The following is a 14460-nucleotide window of genomic DNA, read 5'->3' on the forward strand; positions in this document are numbered from 1 at the left end:
TGCTCTACAGTACTAGCATCAAGCACATCAGTACGTAGCATCAACAGGTTAGTGTTCATCAAGAACGTGGTATTGCAGTCAGTGCAATGTTTACAAATGCGGAGTTGGCAGATGCCCATTTGATGTATGTATTAGCACGGGGCAATAGCCGTGGCGCGGTACGTTTGTATCGAGACAGATTTTCAGAACGAAGGTGTCCCGACAGGAAGAAGTTCGAAGCAATTGATCGGCGTCTTAGGGAGCACGGAACATTCCAGCCTGTGACTCGCGACTGGGGAAGACCTAGAACGACGAGGACCCTGCAATGGACGAGGCAATTCTTCGTGCAGTTCACGATAAACCTGATGTCAGCGTCAGAGAAGTTGCTGCTGTACAAGGTAACGCTGACCACGTCACTGTATGGAGAGTGCTACGGCAGAACCAGTTGTTTTCGTACCATGTACAGCGTGTGCAGGCACTATCAGCAGCTGATTGGCCTCCACGGGTACACTTCTGAGAATGGTTCATCCAACAATGTGTCAATCCTCATTTCAGTGCAAATGTTCTCTTCACGGATGGGGCTTCATTCCAACGTGATCAAATTGTAAATTTTCACAATCAACATGTGTGGGCTGACGAGAATCCGCACGCAATTGTGCAATCACGTCATCAACACAGATTTTCTGTGAACGTTTGGCCAGGCATTGTTGGTGATGTCTTGATTGGGCCCCATGTTCTTCCACCTACGCTCAATGGAGCACGTTATCATGATTTCATACGGGATACTCTACCTGTGCTGCTAGAACATGTGCCTTTACAAGTACGACACAACATGTGGTTCATGCACGATGGAGCTCCTGCACATATCAGTCGAAGTGTTCGTACGTTTCTCAACAACAGATTCGCCCGATGGATTGGTAGAGGCGGACCAATTCCCTGGCCTCCACGCTCTCCTGACCTCAACCCTCCTGACTTTCATTTATGGGGGCATTTGAAAGCTCTTGTCTACGCATCCCCGGTACCAAATGTAGAGACTCTTCGTGCTCGTATTGTGGACAGCTGTGATACAATACGCCATTCTCCAGGGCTGCATCAGCGCATCAGGGATTCCATGCGACGGGGGGTTGATGCATGTATCCTCGCTAACGGAGGACAATTTGAACATTTCCTGTAACAAAGAGTTTGAAGTCACGCTGGTACGTTCTGTTGCCGTGCGTTTCCATTCCATGATTAATGTGATTTGAAGAGAAGTAATAAAATCAGCTCTAACATGGAAAGTAAGCGTTTCCGGATACATGTCCACATAACATATTTTCTTTCTTTGCGTGTGAGGAATGTTTCCTGAAAGTTTGGCCGTACCTTTTTGTAACACCCTGTATACAGGGTGGCCTATTGATCGTGAGCAGGCCAAATATCTCACGAAATAAGCGTGAAACAAAAAACTATAAAGAACGAAACTTGTCTAGCTTGAAGGGGGAAACCAGATGGATCTATGGTTGGCCCGCCAGATGGCGCTGCCATAGGTCAAATAGATATCAACTGCGTTTTTTTAATAGGAACCTCCATTTTTTATTACATATTCGTGTAGTACGTAAAGAAATATGAATGTTTCGAACGGCTGAAAATAGAGTAAGAGACGAAGTGTGGGACGTACACGCCTCATCACGGAACGTGGGAGTCGGAGATTTGGTCACACTGTAAATAGTGATAAGCGGCGGTCTCTGGTAGATCTGAGACCTGCCTACAGTGTAAAATGCTGGTGCAGGTGTGCTTCAGAGCATACCGTCCAGTGTATGCATTGTTAAGCAGAGGGTTCCACAGCTGACAGCTGTTACGTATTCTCATGTTGACCCAACGACATCTCGAACTACGACTGAAGTGGTGACGGTATCATCGAGATTGAGAGCGTGGCTCAAAAAAAGAGTGTCACTTTTTCGGATGAATATACGTCATTGTTACACCAGGTTGATGGCGTGTCCGAATACGCCATCAGTCATGCGAACGGGGCCTGCCGGAGTGGCCGTGCGGTTCTAGGCGCTACAGACTGGAACCGAGCGACTGCTACGGTCGCAGGTTCGAATCCTGCCTCGGGCATGGATGTGTGTGATGACCTTAGGTTAGTTAGGTTTAATTAGTTCTAAGTTCTAGGCGACTGATGACCTCAGAAGCTAAGGCGCATAGTGCTCAGAGCCACGCGAACGGGTGCTCCAAACTAGCTTCGCGCCACAGTCGCATTCCGGTGGGGATAGTATTAGTTAAAGGGGATATTGACCGGGGTTTCCATGAGCATTTGATAGGAATAGAAGGCACCATTACAGCTCTTCACTGCGTGAACATAACTGCAGAGCATATCCAACCCAGCACACTTGGTGTCACCCTCACGACGAAGGCATTTCTGTGTCACAAGGCCAGATCGTAGCACGGTGCTTAGAGGATCATGACAGCGATGTTGATTCGCCAGACCTGAGCCCGATGGAACACATCCGGGACAATGTCGGGCGCCAGTTTCTCGTGCACAAATCAACGACCTGTAATTTAAAGACGATTCTTTTGAAAAGAAAAATCTTGTAGTCCTATGCGTAAGTTAAAATACACCTCGAGTTTCTACCTCAAATCGTGTAGCAGATATACAGAGGGGTCCAAAACATGTGTCCACTGTTGAAAAGTCCATAACTTGCAAACTAATTGACGGAGTTGTCTCATCTTTGGTGAAAGTGTAGCTTATAGTCCAACTTAAAGATATCACTATAGGTGTTCGAAATGGTCACCATTAACATCCACACACAAACGATGCCGCCGAACTGCAGGACGAACTACTGACTGCGACGTGTTCAGTTGGATATTTGCACATGAATGTACGATGGATTCTCGAAGTTCATCCAATGTGCGTGGCTTTTGTCGATAAACGACGTCCTTTGGTGTTCCCCACACGTAAAAGTCTAGAGGAGTTAGGTCTGGGGAAAGTGGTGGATACTCCACAGCACCTCTACGGCCTATCCATCTTCTTGGTACGTTTTCGTTGAGATATGCCATAAAACAATTTTGGTAGTGGGTTGGGGCACCATCTTGTTGAAAGTACACTCATACGTCTTCATAAAAGTCTCGGATGGCAGGTAAAATGGATGTCTGAAGCTTCTGAAGGTACACCTCACCGGTAACTATGCCGTCAAAGAAGAATGGCCCACTCAAGCCCCGGCAAGACAACCCACACCACACATTTACTCCCGGCAAATTCACGGCTTTGTCTACATGGACGTTCGGATTTTCGGCGGCGCAGTAGATGCAATTGTGGCGATTTACTGTGCACTGAGTTTGAACTGTGCCTCATCAGAGCACACAATTATCTCTGCAAACTCTTCCTCGTTGCGCACCATGTTAGTAAACCACTCGCAGTACTCCATTCTACGATCTGGGTCGTCCTCGTTCATTGCGTGTAGCAATAGTGGGATGTAGCACTTCCACTTCGCTGTCTTCAAAATTCGCCGAACACTTGAGCGACTCACTCCAGTTTCACGGGCACACTGTCTCATAGACTTCTGTGTTGAGCGAGTGAAATGTTGTAACACACGACGGGAGTTAGCTGAACTTGTTACTGTTACAGGTCGTCCAGATCTTTCTTTGTGTACATCTTTAACACAGCCTACGGCTTCAAATTTGTCTCGAATGCGACGAATCGTTAAACGTGTCGGTGGCTCTGTTTGATACTCATTTCGCCATTGCCGTTGAACCTTATTAATGTTTTCGTACTTCAAAACTGACTTCCTTCCATCGAATGTAAGCCTTGCGCCAGCCATGTTTACACGAGTAACTAGATGCAACTAAGAACAAAACACTGACTATCTGGCGCCTGTCATCTGACAGTACAGAACAGCGCAATACAACGGTTGTGTGGCTATTGCCGGAACTACAAACTATTACACTACCAAAGATGAGACAACTCCGTTAATTAGTTTGCTAGTTATGGACTTTTAAACAGTGGATGCAGTTTTTTGGACCCCTCTGTATGTTACGAAATTGGATTAATCTTTATGAAACAAGAAAAAAAAACATTGAAACCTTCCCGTCTCTCTTTTTTTTTCTTACGCACCTTTCCCTTCTACAATAACCTATGAAACCTTTCCTTAGGATTTATATCTATTGCTTAATAATAACAAATGAAATCTTCCCTTTGAAATTTATTCTCTTTCTCAATCTTCGCATACAAATTTAATTGCTGCTTATTAAAAGCGATTTTCTGATTATTTCGACGAAACATAGAATGTGTCGTCGTCGTGGCCCTCAGTCGTTATCTGCAATAACTCAAAACTGTTCGTTACCTTTTTTACTGTTACTGGATCGCCATCTGATTGCTACATCGAACTCTGTTTTACTATATTAACTGCTGGTGGGCTGTCATAAGAAGTGGCTGTATTTATTACCAAAGCTGACGTTATTCTTTAATAGCAGAGCTGACATTATTCTATAATTAATTTGACTGAAGTTACATAATTCACAGTTACACTTTTTCTTGACAACAATAAATTTTTTGCAAAGTTTTACGTTGATGGTTTTTGGGATGGATTATAATCAGTAATTGCAACATTGCTGGCAAAAATTAATTATATTCTGAATGAAATGATTTTACAAACGTTCAAATGGGACTTACTTTTTACAATAATCTTACAACTAGCATTGCGCAAACATACCTTCAGTAGCCTTTAGTTTCTCAAAGAAAATAGTTCAATAATGTTAGTTCCTCTTATGATAATAGTTAACTGATGTCTCTGTACATCCGTTTATAATCTCTTGTAAATCATAGCTGGTGGCTGGCAGGCACACTGCTCCTCTCAACCTCACGCTTCAGACCTGCTACCAACTCGCTTCACATCTCGCTTACTACTGACTTCCTACGAACGCACAAGTGCGGTCTCTCCTGCCAACAATGCTGTCTGGTGCAGACAGTCCGTGCTACCATTACAAAATGTATCATTGCGCGGTCATTCCCGCTCTTTTCTTAAAATGTATCCATACGCGGTCTCTCTCGCCCTTTTTAAAATATCAATTTGCGGTCTCTCTTGCCAACAATACTTTGGTGCAGACTTTCCCTGCTACCACAATTATTTCCAGCATGACAAATATTAGTCATTCCTACTTAATTCTATTAATTACATACAAACATCTTTCATAAATTGTGGTTTGACAATAGACAATAGAAATATACACATCTTACAACATATACAGTAGTTTTGCGAAGAGGGTTCGATGTGGCAACTTTAGCAAAAATATTTTATAACGTTGCTTATAATCCGTCTTGATTGCATGAAATGTTTATTCACATGACCGGTTTCGGTTCCTCTAGAACCATCTTCAGATCTGCAGTTTCGGTTGCAGGAATAATCCGTGTGTGGACGGCTTACTCCTGTAACCGAAATTGCAGATCTGAAGATGGTTCTAGAGGAACCGAAACCGGTCATGTGAATAAACATTTTATGCGCTCAAAACGGATTATAAGTCACATTATAAAACCACTGATTGCGGTTATCCCATCAGACATTATGTCTGTTTCTTGAAAAAAAAAAAGATTTTTGATAGCGATTTCTGCAACAGGCTGGTGTGTGGGGAACGCTGTTCGGCGAAGTCGATGTCGTCGTCGCGGGAGAAGCTGCTGTCGGCGCGCCCGGACGCCGGTGCTGGCGTCGGCGTCGGGGGCGTGTGCAGGCCGCAGCCCGCGGCGCCGCTCGGCAAGAGGCCCGGCGTCGCGACGGCGGGGGCGGCGGCGGCGGCGGCGGTGGCCGCGAGTGGACACTGGCCCGGCGTTACGCCTGGCGACGTCTGCCTGCAGTCCAAGGACGGCGTCCTCTGGGTGAGTGTCTCGCAACAGACAACACGGGCGGCCCGCTACCAATAACGTCCAATTAGGACAGCAGTATAGCACATTAAGTGAAAGGGTATCTGGTAATGCACTCCACGGAGTGAAACATGTTTACATGTATACTCTGCCAACCACTGTGGCACTGATATGGTTGATACTGGTGTACACCGTCCCATTCGTCATGCGTCAAAATCTCTCTTATCGCATTTCCAGCAATCTCTGAGCGAGTTGTCGGTGTAAACCGGGAGCAGTAGTGGAGTGGTAAGACACTGGACTCCTGTTGGGGACGACGGCGATTCAGATTTATGTTTTCCGTGATTTCCCGAAATCGCTTAAGGGGGGTAGGACGTCAAACGGGCCCATTTGGAACAGGGGAGGCACCACAGGACATTTTAATTTTCACTGTCTACACTTTTAAAAATAAATTCATAAAACTTTGCAGAATGACCAGAAAGGATTCAGGATTTACATTTATAGTGGTGGAAGTTCAAAAATATAAGAAAATAATTTATTTTTTTGACATTTGTATTTCACCTTTTTTTCACTTACCATTGGCTGCATTTGTTGCTATAGCTACACTTTTCTTCATAAGTAAGGGAGATTCGTCTATGTATTTTGCACAACCATACTTACAGGTGTATGAAACTCTAAATTTTCCAAATCTATTAAAAACTGTGGTAAAATTGAGATAATTAACTATAAAATTAGAATTTTTTCTGAACATGTAGTTTAAAATATAACAGCACACTCATTTTTTTCATAAATTAAATAATTTCTAGAGTTTCATACACCTGCGAGTATGGTTTGTATGCTGTGCAAAGTTCATCGAAGAATCTCCCTTACGTATGAAGAAACGTGTACCTATAGCAAGCAACAAACGCAGCCAATAGAAGTGAAAAAAATGATGAACTTTCACATGAAATTTTTTTTTTTTTTGAACTTCCACTGCTGTGATTGTGAATCCTTAATCCTTCCTAGTCATGCTGATAAAGTTTTATGAATTTATTCTTAAAAGTATAGACAGTGGAAATTAAAATGTCCTGTGGTGCCTCTCCTGCTCGAAGACGGCCCGTTTGACGTCCTACCCCCCTTAAGGCTAATGCCGTGATGGGTCTCGGCCGATTTCATTCCCTGTCCTTCCTCTGTCCGATATTGTGCTCAAACTCTAATCACTCTGTCGTCGACAGGTCATTACTTATCTTCCCATTCAATGCAAGCAATATCCGTTTCTTAAATTTAGCAAATCGGCGTTACATTTCTCCCAAAGGTTCCCATTTGAATTCTCTGAGCATTTATAATGTTCCTTTGTTTGAGGTATTTTGATACAGGTAATACACAACTTGACAACTGCTAAGGAATAACGGACACTTGCTAACAACCCCCAACTGTTAGTTAGCAAGTTCAGTTACTCCTTATCAACTGTCAAGTACAGCGAACAGTTGCTACGGATCACCGAATCTATGTTAGTAGTAGGAAATGGCAGGACGCGTTAGCTGCAGCGAAGCCTGTCCACGAACGCTCTGTAAGCATTCGGCAGTTCATGCAGTACGGTGTTTGAGGAAGGTGGTTGTGGAACAGTCTAGTACGCGCTCAGTGTGGTATCGCGACATGTCTGCAAGACATAATTTGAGTGCTTACGTAGACGAGCAGTTGGGCGGCTCGAAGCCAGTCAAAGTGTCACTACTGTGGCTACAGTAATGTGTGCGCCTAAGGCGATTAAAAAATGGCCACTGAAGGTGGAAATGCTACGTGAAAACATACCCGTGGTCGTAGGCGAACAACCACAACGCAACAGGATCGATACGTAGTCCTACACGCGAGAACGTACAATCACACCGAGGCAGATTGGTTCAGACATTGCAACTGTTAGCATTTCGCGGCCGGTTTGTTTGCTCGGAAGCCTGTTAAATGCATACCACTTCAACTTCACGATAGTCTGCACGGTGGAAAATGATTCTGGCCATGAGAGTGAGAGGGAGAGAGGGAGGGGGGAGGGGAGGGGGGGGGGGGAGGGAGGAGGAACACGTTACGCACCTCCGAATGTTACTGAACGCCACTGTGATATCGTTACAGCTCAGTGGTATTGCAGGGAGATTGTTCTGGATCATGTTCGTCTGTTTAGCGGTGCGGTAGGTCTCGTCTTTCTGTTTATGGACGGCAATGTCCGCCCACACAGGACAGCTGCGGTGTCGGACACACTAGAAAGTGAAGAAATTGAACTTATGGAATTTCCTGCGTACTCTTCGGGCCTAAACCCTAAAGAGCATGTCTGGGATGCTCTTAGCAGACGTGTTTCTCAACGAACGTCCCTTTCCGGAACAGTGTAAGAACTGGAAACCGCCTTCAGAGTGGAGAGGGGCAATATCCCCCAATCTCCTCAGCAGTTTGTTAGCCAGCACGAATAACAGTTGCAAAAATGTGCGTTAGTCGCCAAGGAGGGCTTATTCCTTACTAACAGTCCAATATCGACCTTTAATAGGGAGGCTAGCCTGTGTGAAACATGAACGTCATTTACATTTATCATCCTTCTTTCCCAAGTAGTGAAATCTGTACCATTTTTCGTTGTAAATGAACCACTGCAACTTTATTATGTATGTACCTTGTTTCATGTCGTCCATCATTGCCTGTGATTATTCTTGTCCATCAGAATCTCTGTTCCTTAGCAACTGTCAAGCAGGGTACATCTTCCAAAGAGCTATAAAGACATGTCAAGCGCTTGTAGTTCCATCGATATCTACTGTCTGGTTCTTTCTCTTCGTTTGGTTATTTCTGCAGTCTATTTACATTTGAAGAGAACTACCGTCCTATAAACAAAGAGAAGATTCTATGTACTTCATTTTCATTTCATTACGATGGTCCTGCGACAGTACTTATGTGTTGGTCCTGATGCTGTACTGTTAAAGCAGCTGCCTGCAAACCGAGTGGTCGCGGGATCGGATCCTGGTCGGACAACGGAAATTTTCAGTCAGCTTTTAGTCCACCCTTTACCTTCCCACGTTGTGAAGAGTTCTCAGGCGCAACACGTGGTTCGTATTCCATATAAAACTGCAGATCCCCCTTCCCGGTTGGATAACTAGTTTACATCAGGGACACAAAAGTCGCCGAAGGACTGTCCAATTGTGACACTAGCACCCGGCCATTAACCCACACGAAATTATTGTTATTATTATTATTATTATTAGCATTAGCATTCACCTGTAAGCAACAGCGTCATCAGCGAACAATTAGTACTGCTGACTGTATCTGATAAGTAGTTTGCTCATACTTTAATGTCTGTTGAACATCTGCCATTCTGTATTAGTTACTGTGTTATACTAGTCACAGTTTGTTCTAGCCGATCAGGTACACCTCTCAACAATATGAATCTTCTTTCGGGGCTCTCACAGCGAAGCGTACCATTTCAGGTGTTGATCTAAAGTAGAAGAAATTGGGTCTGAAACATGCCTGTTCCGTTCACCAAGTGCACCTGGAGTCAAACATAATGCTTTTCATGAGGTAGTCTGCTTGCAATATACACATTCGCCACATAGCCAAATAGTGTCAGGCAACAGCTATGTCAAAAATACGTGGGAAAAAGATTAACAGTATTTTACAACAATTTATTTAGCTGGAATGTGAAGATTGAGCTTAAAACTAAACCAAACTCCGTGCGAACAGGCCGTGGAAGGCCCAACGGAACCGACCGGCCGCCGTGTCAACCTCAGCCCATAGGCGTCACTGGATACGGATATGGAGGGGCATGTGGTTAGCTCATAAATGGCTCTGAGCGTTATGAGACTTAACATCTGAGGTCATCAGTCCCCTAGAACTTCCAACTACTTAAACCTAACTAACCTAAGGGACATGAAAGGAGTCGAGGGACATGAAAGGGAAGCAGTGGTTGAGAAAGGAGTGAGACTGGGTTGTAGCCTCTCCCCGATGTTATTCAACCTGTATATTGAGCAAGCGGTAAAGGAAACAAAAGAAATATTCAGAGTAGGTATTAAAATCCATGGAGAAGAAATAAAAACTTTGAGGTTCGCCGACTTGGAAGAGTAGTTGAACGGAATGGACAGTGTCTTGAAAGGAGGATATAAGATGAACACCAACAAAAGCAAAACGAGGATAATGGAATGTAGTCGAATTAAGTCGGGTGATGCTGAGGGAATTAGATTAGGAAATGAGACACTTAAAGTAGTAAAGGAGTCCTGCTATTTGGGGAGCAAAATAACTGATGATGGTCGAAGTAGAGAGGATATAAAATGTAGACTGGCAATGGCAAGGAAAGCGTTTCTGAAGAAGAGAAATTTGTTAACATCGAGTATAGATTTAAGTGTCAAGAAGTCGTTTCTGAAAGCATTTGTATGGAGTGTAGCCATGTATGGAAGTGAAACATGGACGATAAATAGTTTAGACAAGAAGAGAATAGAAGCTTTCAAAATGTGGTGCTACAGAAGAATGCTGAAGATTAGATGGGTAGATCACGTAAGTAATGAGGAGGTACTGAATAGTGTTGGGGAGAAGAGGAGTTTGTGGCACAACTTAACTAGAAGAAGGGATCGGTTTATAGGACATGTTCTGAGGCATCAAGGGATCACAAATTTAGCATTGGAGGGCAGCTTGGAGGGTAAAAGTCGTAGAGGGAGACCAAGAGATGAATACGCTAAGAAGATTCAGAAGGATGTAGGCTGCAGTAGGTACTGGGAGATGAAGAAGCTTGCACAGGATAGAGTAGCATGGAGAGCTGCATCAAACCAGTCTCAGGACTGAAGACCACAACAACAACAACAACCTAAGGACAGCACACACATTCATGCCCGAGGCAGGATTCGAACTTTCGACCGTAGCGGTTGCGCAGTTCCAGACTGAAGCGCCTAGAACTGCTCGGCCACCAGGGCCGGCAAGTGGTTAGCACACCGCTCTCCCGGCAACGCGAGACGTGTACGAGACCGGGACCGCTACTTCTCAATCAAGTAGATCCTCAGTTTGCCTCACAAGGGCTGAGTGCACCCCGCTTGCCAACAGCGCTCGGCAGACCGTATGGTCACCCATCCAAGTGCTAGCCGACAGTGCTTAACTTCGATGATCTGACGGGAACCGGTGTTACCACTGCGGCAAGGCCGTTGGCTAAGATCGAGCTTATGCGTGTTCAAACTTTGGCATAGTCCTAAATCCAGCGAACAATAACTAAGATCACTTGTATAATGCCCCGTTTGGGTCTTATTAGCGGTGTAGATGAGACCTGAGACACTCGTCGCGAACCTGTACTAATACTGTCTCGAGGCACTGCCTGCTGAGTAGAGCGGTACGCCTGTCAACATTCATGTTTAGCGGATGCACCTCCACTTGGGAATTATTTGTGAGACGTAAGACGGCTGCGTAGCTTAGTCCGTATGGTTGGCGTCCTTTCTGTAGTCGGACCATAGGAATGTTGCGCCTGAGAAGTAGGCAGGTGGCACCCTCCTAGGCAGGCCGTGTCCCGCCTTGCCAATCGCCTTCCACTAGGAGTGGACGCGGTATCTACTGTGAGACTGGTTTACTAGTACGGGTAGAGCCTCTCGGGCGTCCTTTACGCGTTGCAGTATCAATCACTCGCCCCTCGAGCTGACACCCGGCCTCGTGCACGTCCAGAGGAAGACAGGAGAGCGTGATGTGGAGCAGCCGAGAAGTGGAGCGCCTGTGCGTCCTCGGCAGTGACTGACGGCGCACGATTCGGCGGGTAGACCGATGTGGCCGAAGAAGGCCGGCCGTGACGTGGGGGCGGCTCTCTGTCCGCGCCTCCCGGATCTGCGAGCGCCGCAGTCACTGGGGGCAGCCTCCGTCCCACCTCATCGGCCGGAGTGGGCGCGCGTGTCCGGTATGCAGCGGGCGCCTTGCAACACCTACTGTTCACAGCCCACAGTGGGACCGAGCAGACGAAGCGACACCTTAGTGGTAAAAGAGTGCTTCAGTTGTAAGACAGCGCCTGTTGTCACGCAGTCGCCTGCCCAGAACACGCACTGTAGTCTAATGTGAATTACACAGAGGAGTCCAAAAAATGTATCCACTGTTGATGAGTCCATAACTTGCAACCTAATTGACGGAGTTGTCTCATTTTTCGTGAAAGTGTAGCTTAAAGTGCAACTTAAAGATATCACTGTAGGTGTTCGAAATGGTCACCATTAACACCCTCACACAAACGATGCCGCGGAACTGCAGCACGACCTACTGACTGCAACGTGTTCAGTTGCATATTTGCACATGAATGTACGATGGATTCTCGAAGTTCATCCAATGTGTGTGGCTTTTGTTGACAAAAGACGTCCTTTAGTGTTTCCCACAGGTAAAAGTCCAGAGGAGTTAGGTCTGGGGAACGTGGTGGATAGCCGGCCGGGGTGGCCGAGCGGTTCTAGGTGCTACAGTCTGGAACCGCGCGACCGCTACGGTCAAAGGTTCGAATCCTGCCTCGGGCATGGATGTGTGTGATGTCCTTAGGTTAGTTAGGTTTAAGTAGTTCAAAGTTCTAGGGGACTGATGACCACAGCAGCTAAGTCCCATAATGCTCAGAGCCGTTTGAACCATCTTTGAACGTGGTAGATACTCCACAGCACCTCTACGGCCTATCCATCTTCCTGGTAGATTTTCGTCGAGATACGCCCTAACACGATTTTGGTAGTGGGCTGGGGCACCATCTTGTTGAAAGTAAACTCTTCCGTCTCGGAAGGCAGGTAAAATGGATGTCTGAAACTTCTGAAGGTACAACTCAACGGTAACTGTGCCGTCAAAGAAGAATGGCCCAATCAAGCCCCGGCAAGACAACCCACACCACACATTTACTCCTGGCAAATTCACGGCTTTGTCTACATGGACGTTTGGATTTTCGGCGGCCCAGCAGATGCAATTGTGGTGATTTACTGTACCACTGAGTTTGAAATGTGCCTCATCAGACCACATAATTATCTCTGCAAACTCTTTGTCGTTGCGCACCATGTTAGTAAACTACTCGCAGTACTCCATTCTACGATCTGGGTCGTCCTCGTTCATTGCGTGTAGCAATCGTGGGATGTAGCACTTCCACTTTGCTGTCTTCAAAATTCGCCGAACACTTGAGCGACTCACTCCAGTTTCACGGGCACGCTGTCTCATAGACTTCTGTGGTGAGCGAGTGAAATGTAACACACGACGGGAGTTAGCTGGACTTGTTACTGTTACAGGTCGTCCAGATCTTTCTTTGTGTACATCTTTAACACAGCCTACGGCTTCAAATTTGTCTCGAATGCGACGAATCGTTAAACGTGTCGGTGGCTCTGTTTGATACTCATTTCGCCATTGCCGTTGAACCTTATTAATGTTTTCGTACTTGAAAACTGACTTCCTTCCGTCGAATGTAAGCCTTGCTCCAGCCATGTTTACTCGAGTAACTAGATGCAATTAAGAACAAAACACTGACTATCTGGCGACTGTCATCTGACAGAACAAAACAGCGCAATACAACGCTTGCGTCGTGATTGCCGGACCTACAAATTATTACACTACCAAAGATGAGACAACTCCGTCAATTAGTTTGCCTGTTATGGACTTTTAAACAGTGGATGCATTTTTTGGACCCCTCTGTATATATATAAATATGGTATCTGTTCCTTCGGACATATAGCTGCATACAAGCGTTGATATACGTCAAAGGGGACAGTTGAAAATGTGTGGCCCGACCGGGACTCGAACCCAGTATCTCCTCCTTACACGGCAGACGCTCTCTCCGTCTGAGCCACCAAGGACAGAGAGGATAGTGCAACTGCAGGGACATCTCTGGCACGTCTCCTGTGTGACCCACATTCCCAACTTACCGTCCCTCACTATATTCTTAGGGCCCCTGCCTATTACACTCATTAGTCGCGGCTTAACCGATTCCCGTAAGAATTCGGGCACTGTTTGTGCATCCGCACAGAAGATGGTAAATTGAAAATAGAGAGGATATAAAAGACAGACTGAAAAAAGCAAGAAAACAGTTTCTGAAACGGAGAAACTTGCAGACAGCGAATATACACTAAAGTGTTAAAGAAACTGGTATAAGCATGCTTACTCAAAAACAGACATATGTAAAGAGAATACGACACTGCGGTCGACAAAACCTATATAGATAACAAGTGTCTGGCGCAGTTGTTAAATCGGTTACTTCTGCTGCAATTGTCGGTTATCACGAGTGAGTTTGAAGGCGATGTTGTAGTCGGCGAACGAGCGATGGGACACACCATCTTAAAGGTAGTGATGAATTGGGGATTTTCCCGTATGACCGTTACGCGAGTGAACCGTGAATATAAGGAATCCGGTAAAACATCAAACCTCCGACATCGCTGCGGCAAAAGATCCTGCCAGAACAGGGCCAACGACGACTGAAGATAATCGTTCAGCGTTACAGAGGTGTAACCTTTCCGGAACTGCAGCAGGTTTCAATGCTGGACCATCACCCCACGCGTCCAGTGTCTCCAGAGACACTCTTCTGAGTTTAAACACTTCCGCTGGCCACCAGACTCCCCAGAAATGAACATTACTGAGCATATCTGGGATGCCCTGCAACGTGCTGTTCATAAGAGATCTCTACCCCCTCGTACTCTTACGGATTTATGGACAGCCCGGCGGGTTTCATGGTGTCATTTCCCTCCAGCATTACTTCA

The 14460-nt window shown here is 45.7% G+C and overlaps 1 protein-coding gene across 1 annotated transcript in view; it reads left to right on the forward strand.

Moving 5' to 3' along the window:
- The window catches only part of LOC124613440 (WW domain-binding protein 11-like), a 184704-nt gene that overhangs the window by 54905 nt on the left and 115339 nt on the right, over nucleotides 1-14460 (forward strand). Inside the window, exons 5-6 of the mRNA XM_047142141.1 lie at nucleotides 5566-5682; nucleotides 11392-11488. Of these exons, the coding sequence (XP_046998097.1) occupies nucleotides 5566-5682; nucleotides 11392-11488 (214 nt within the window). The remainder of the gene's footprint in view (nucleotides 1-5565; nucleotides 5683-11391; nucleotides 11489-14460) is intronic.

Source organism: Schistocerca americana, chromosome 4 (assembly GCF_021461395.2).
Source record: "Schistocerca americana isolate TAMUIC-IGC-003095 chromosome 4, iqSchAmer2.1, whole genome shotgun sequence".
Taxonomy (NCBI): domain Eukaryota; kingdom Metazoa; phylum Arthropoda; class Insecta; order Orthoptera; family Acrididae; genus Schistocerca; species Schistocerca americana.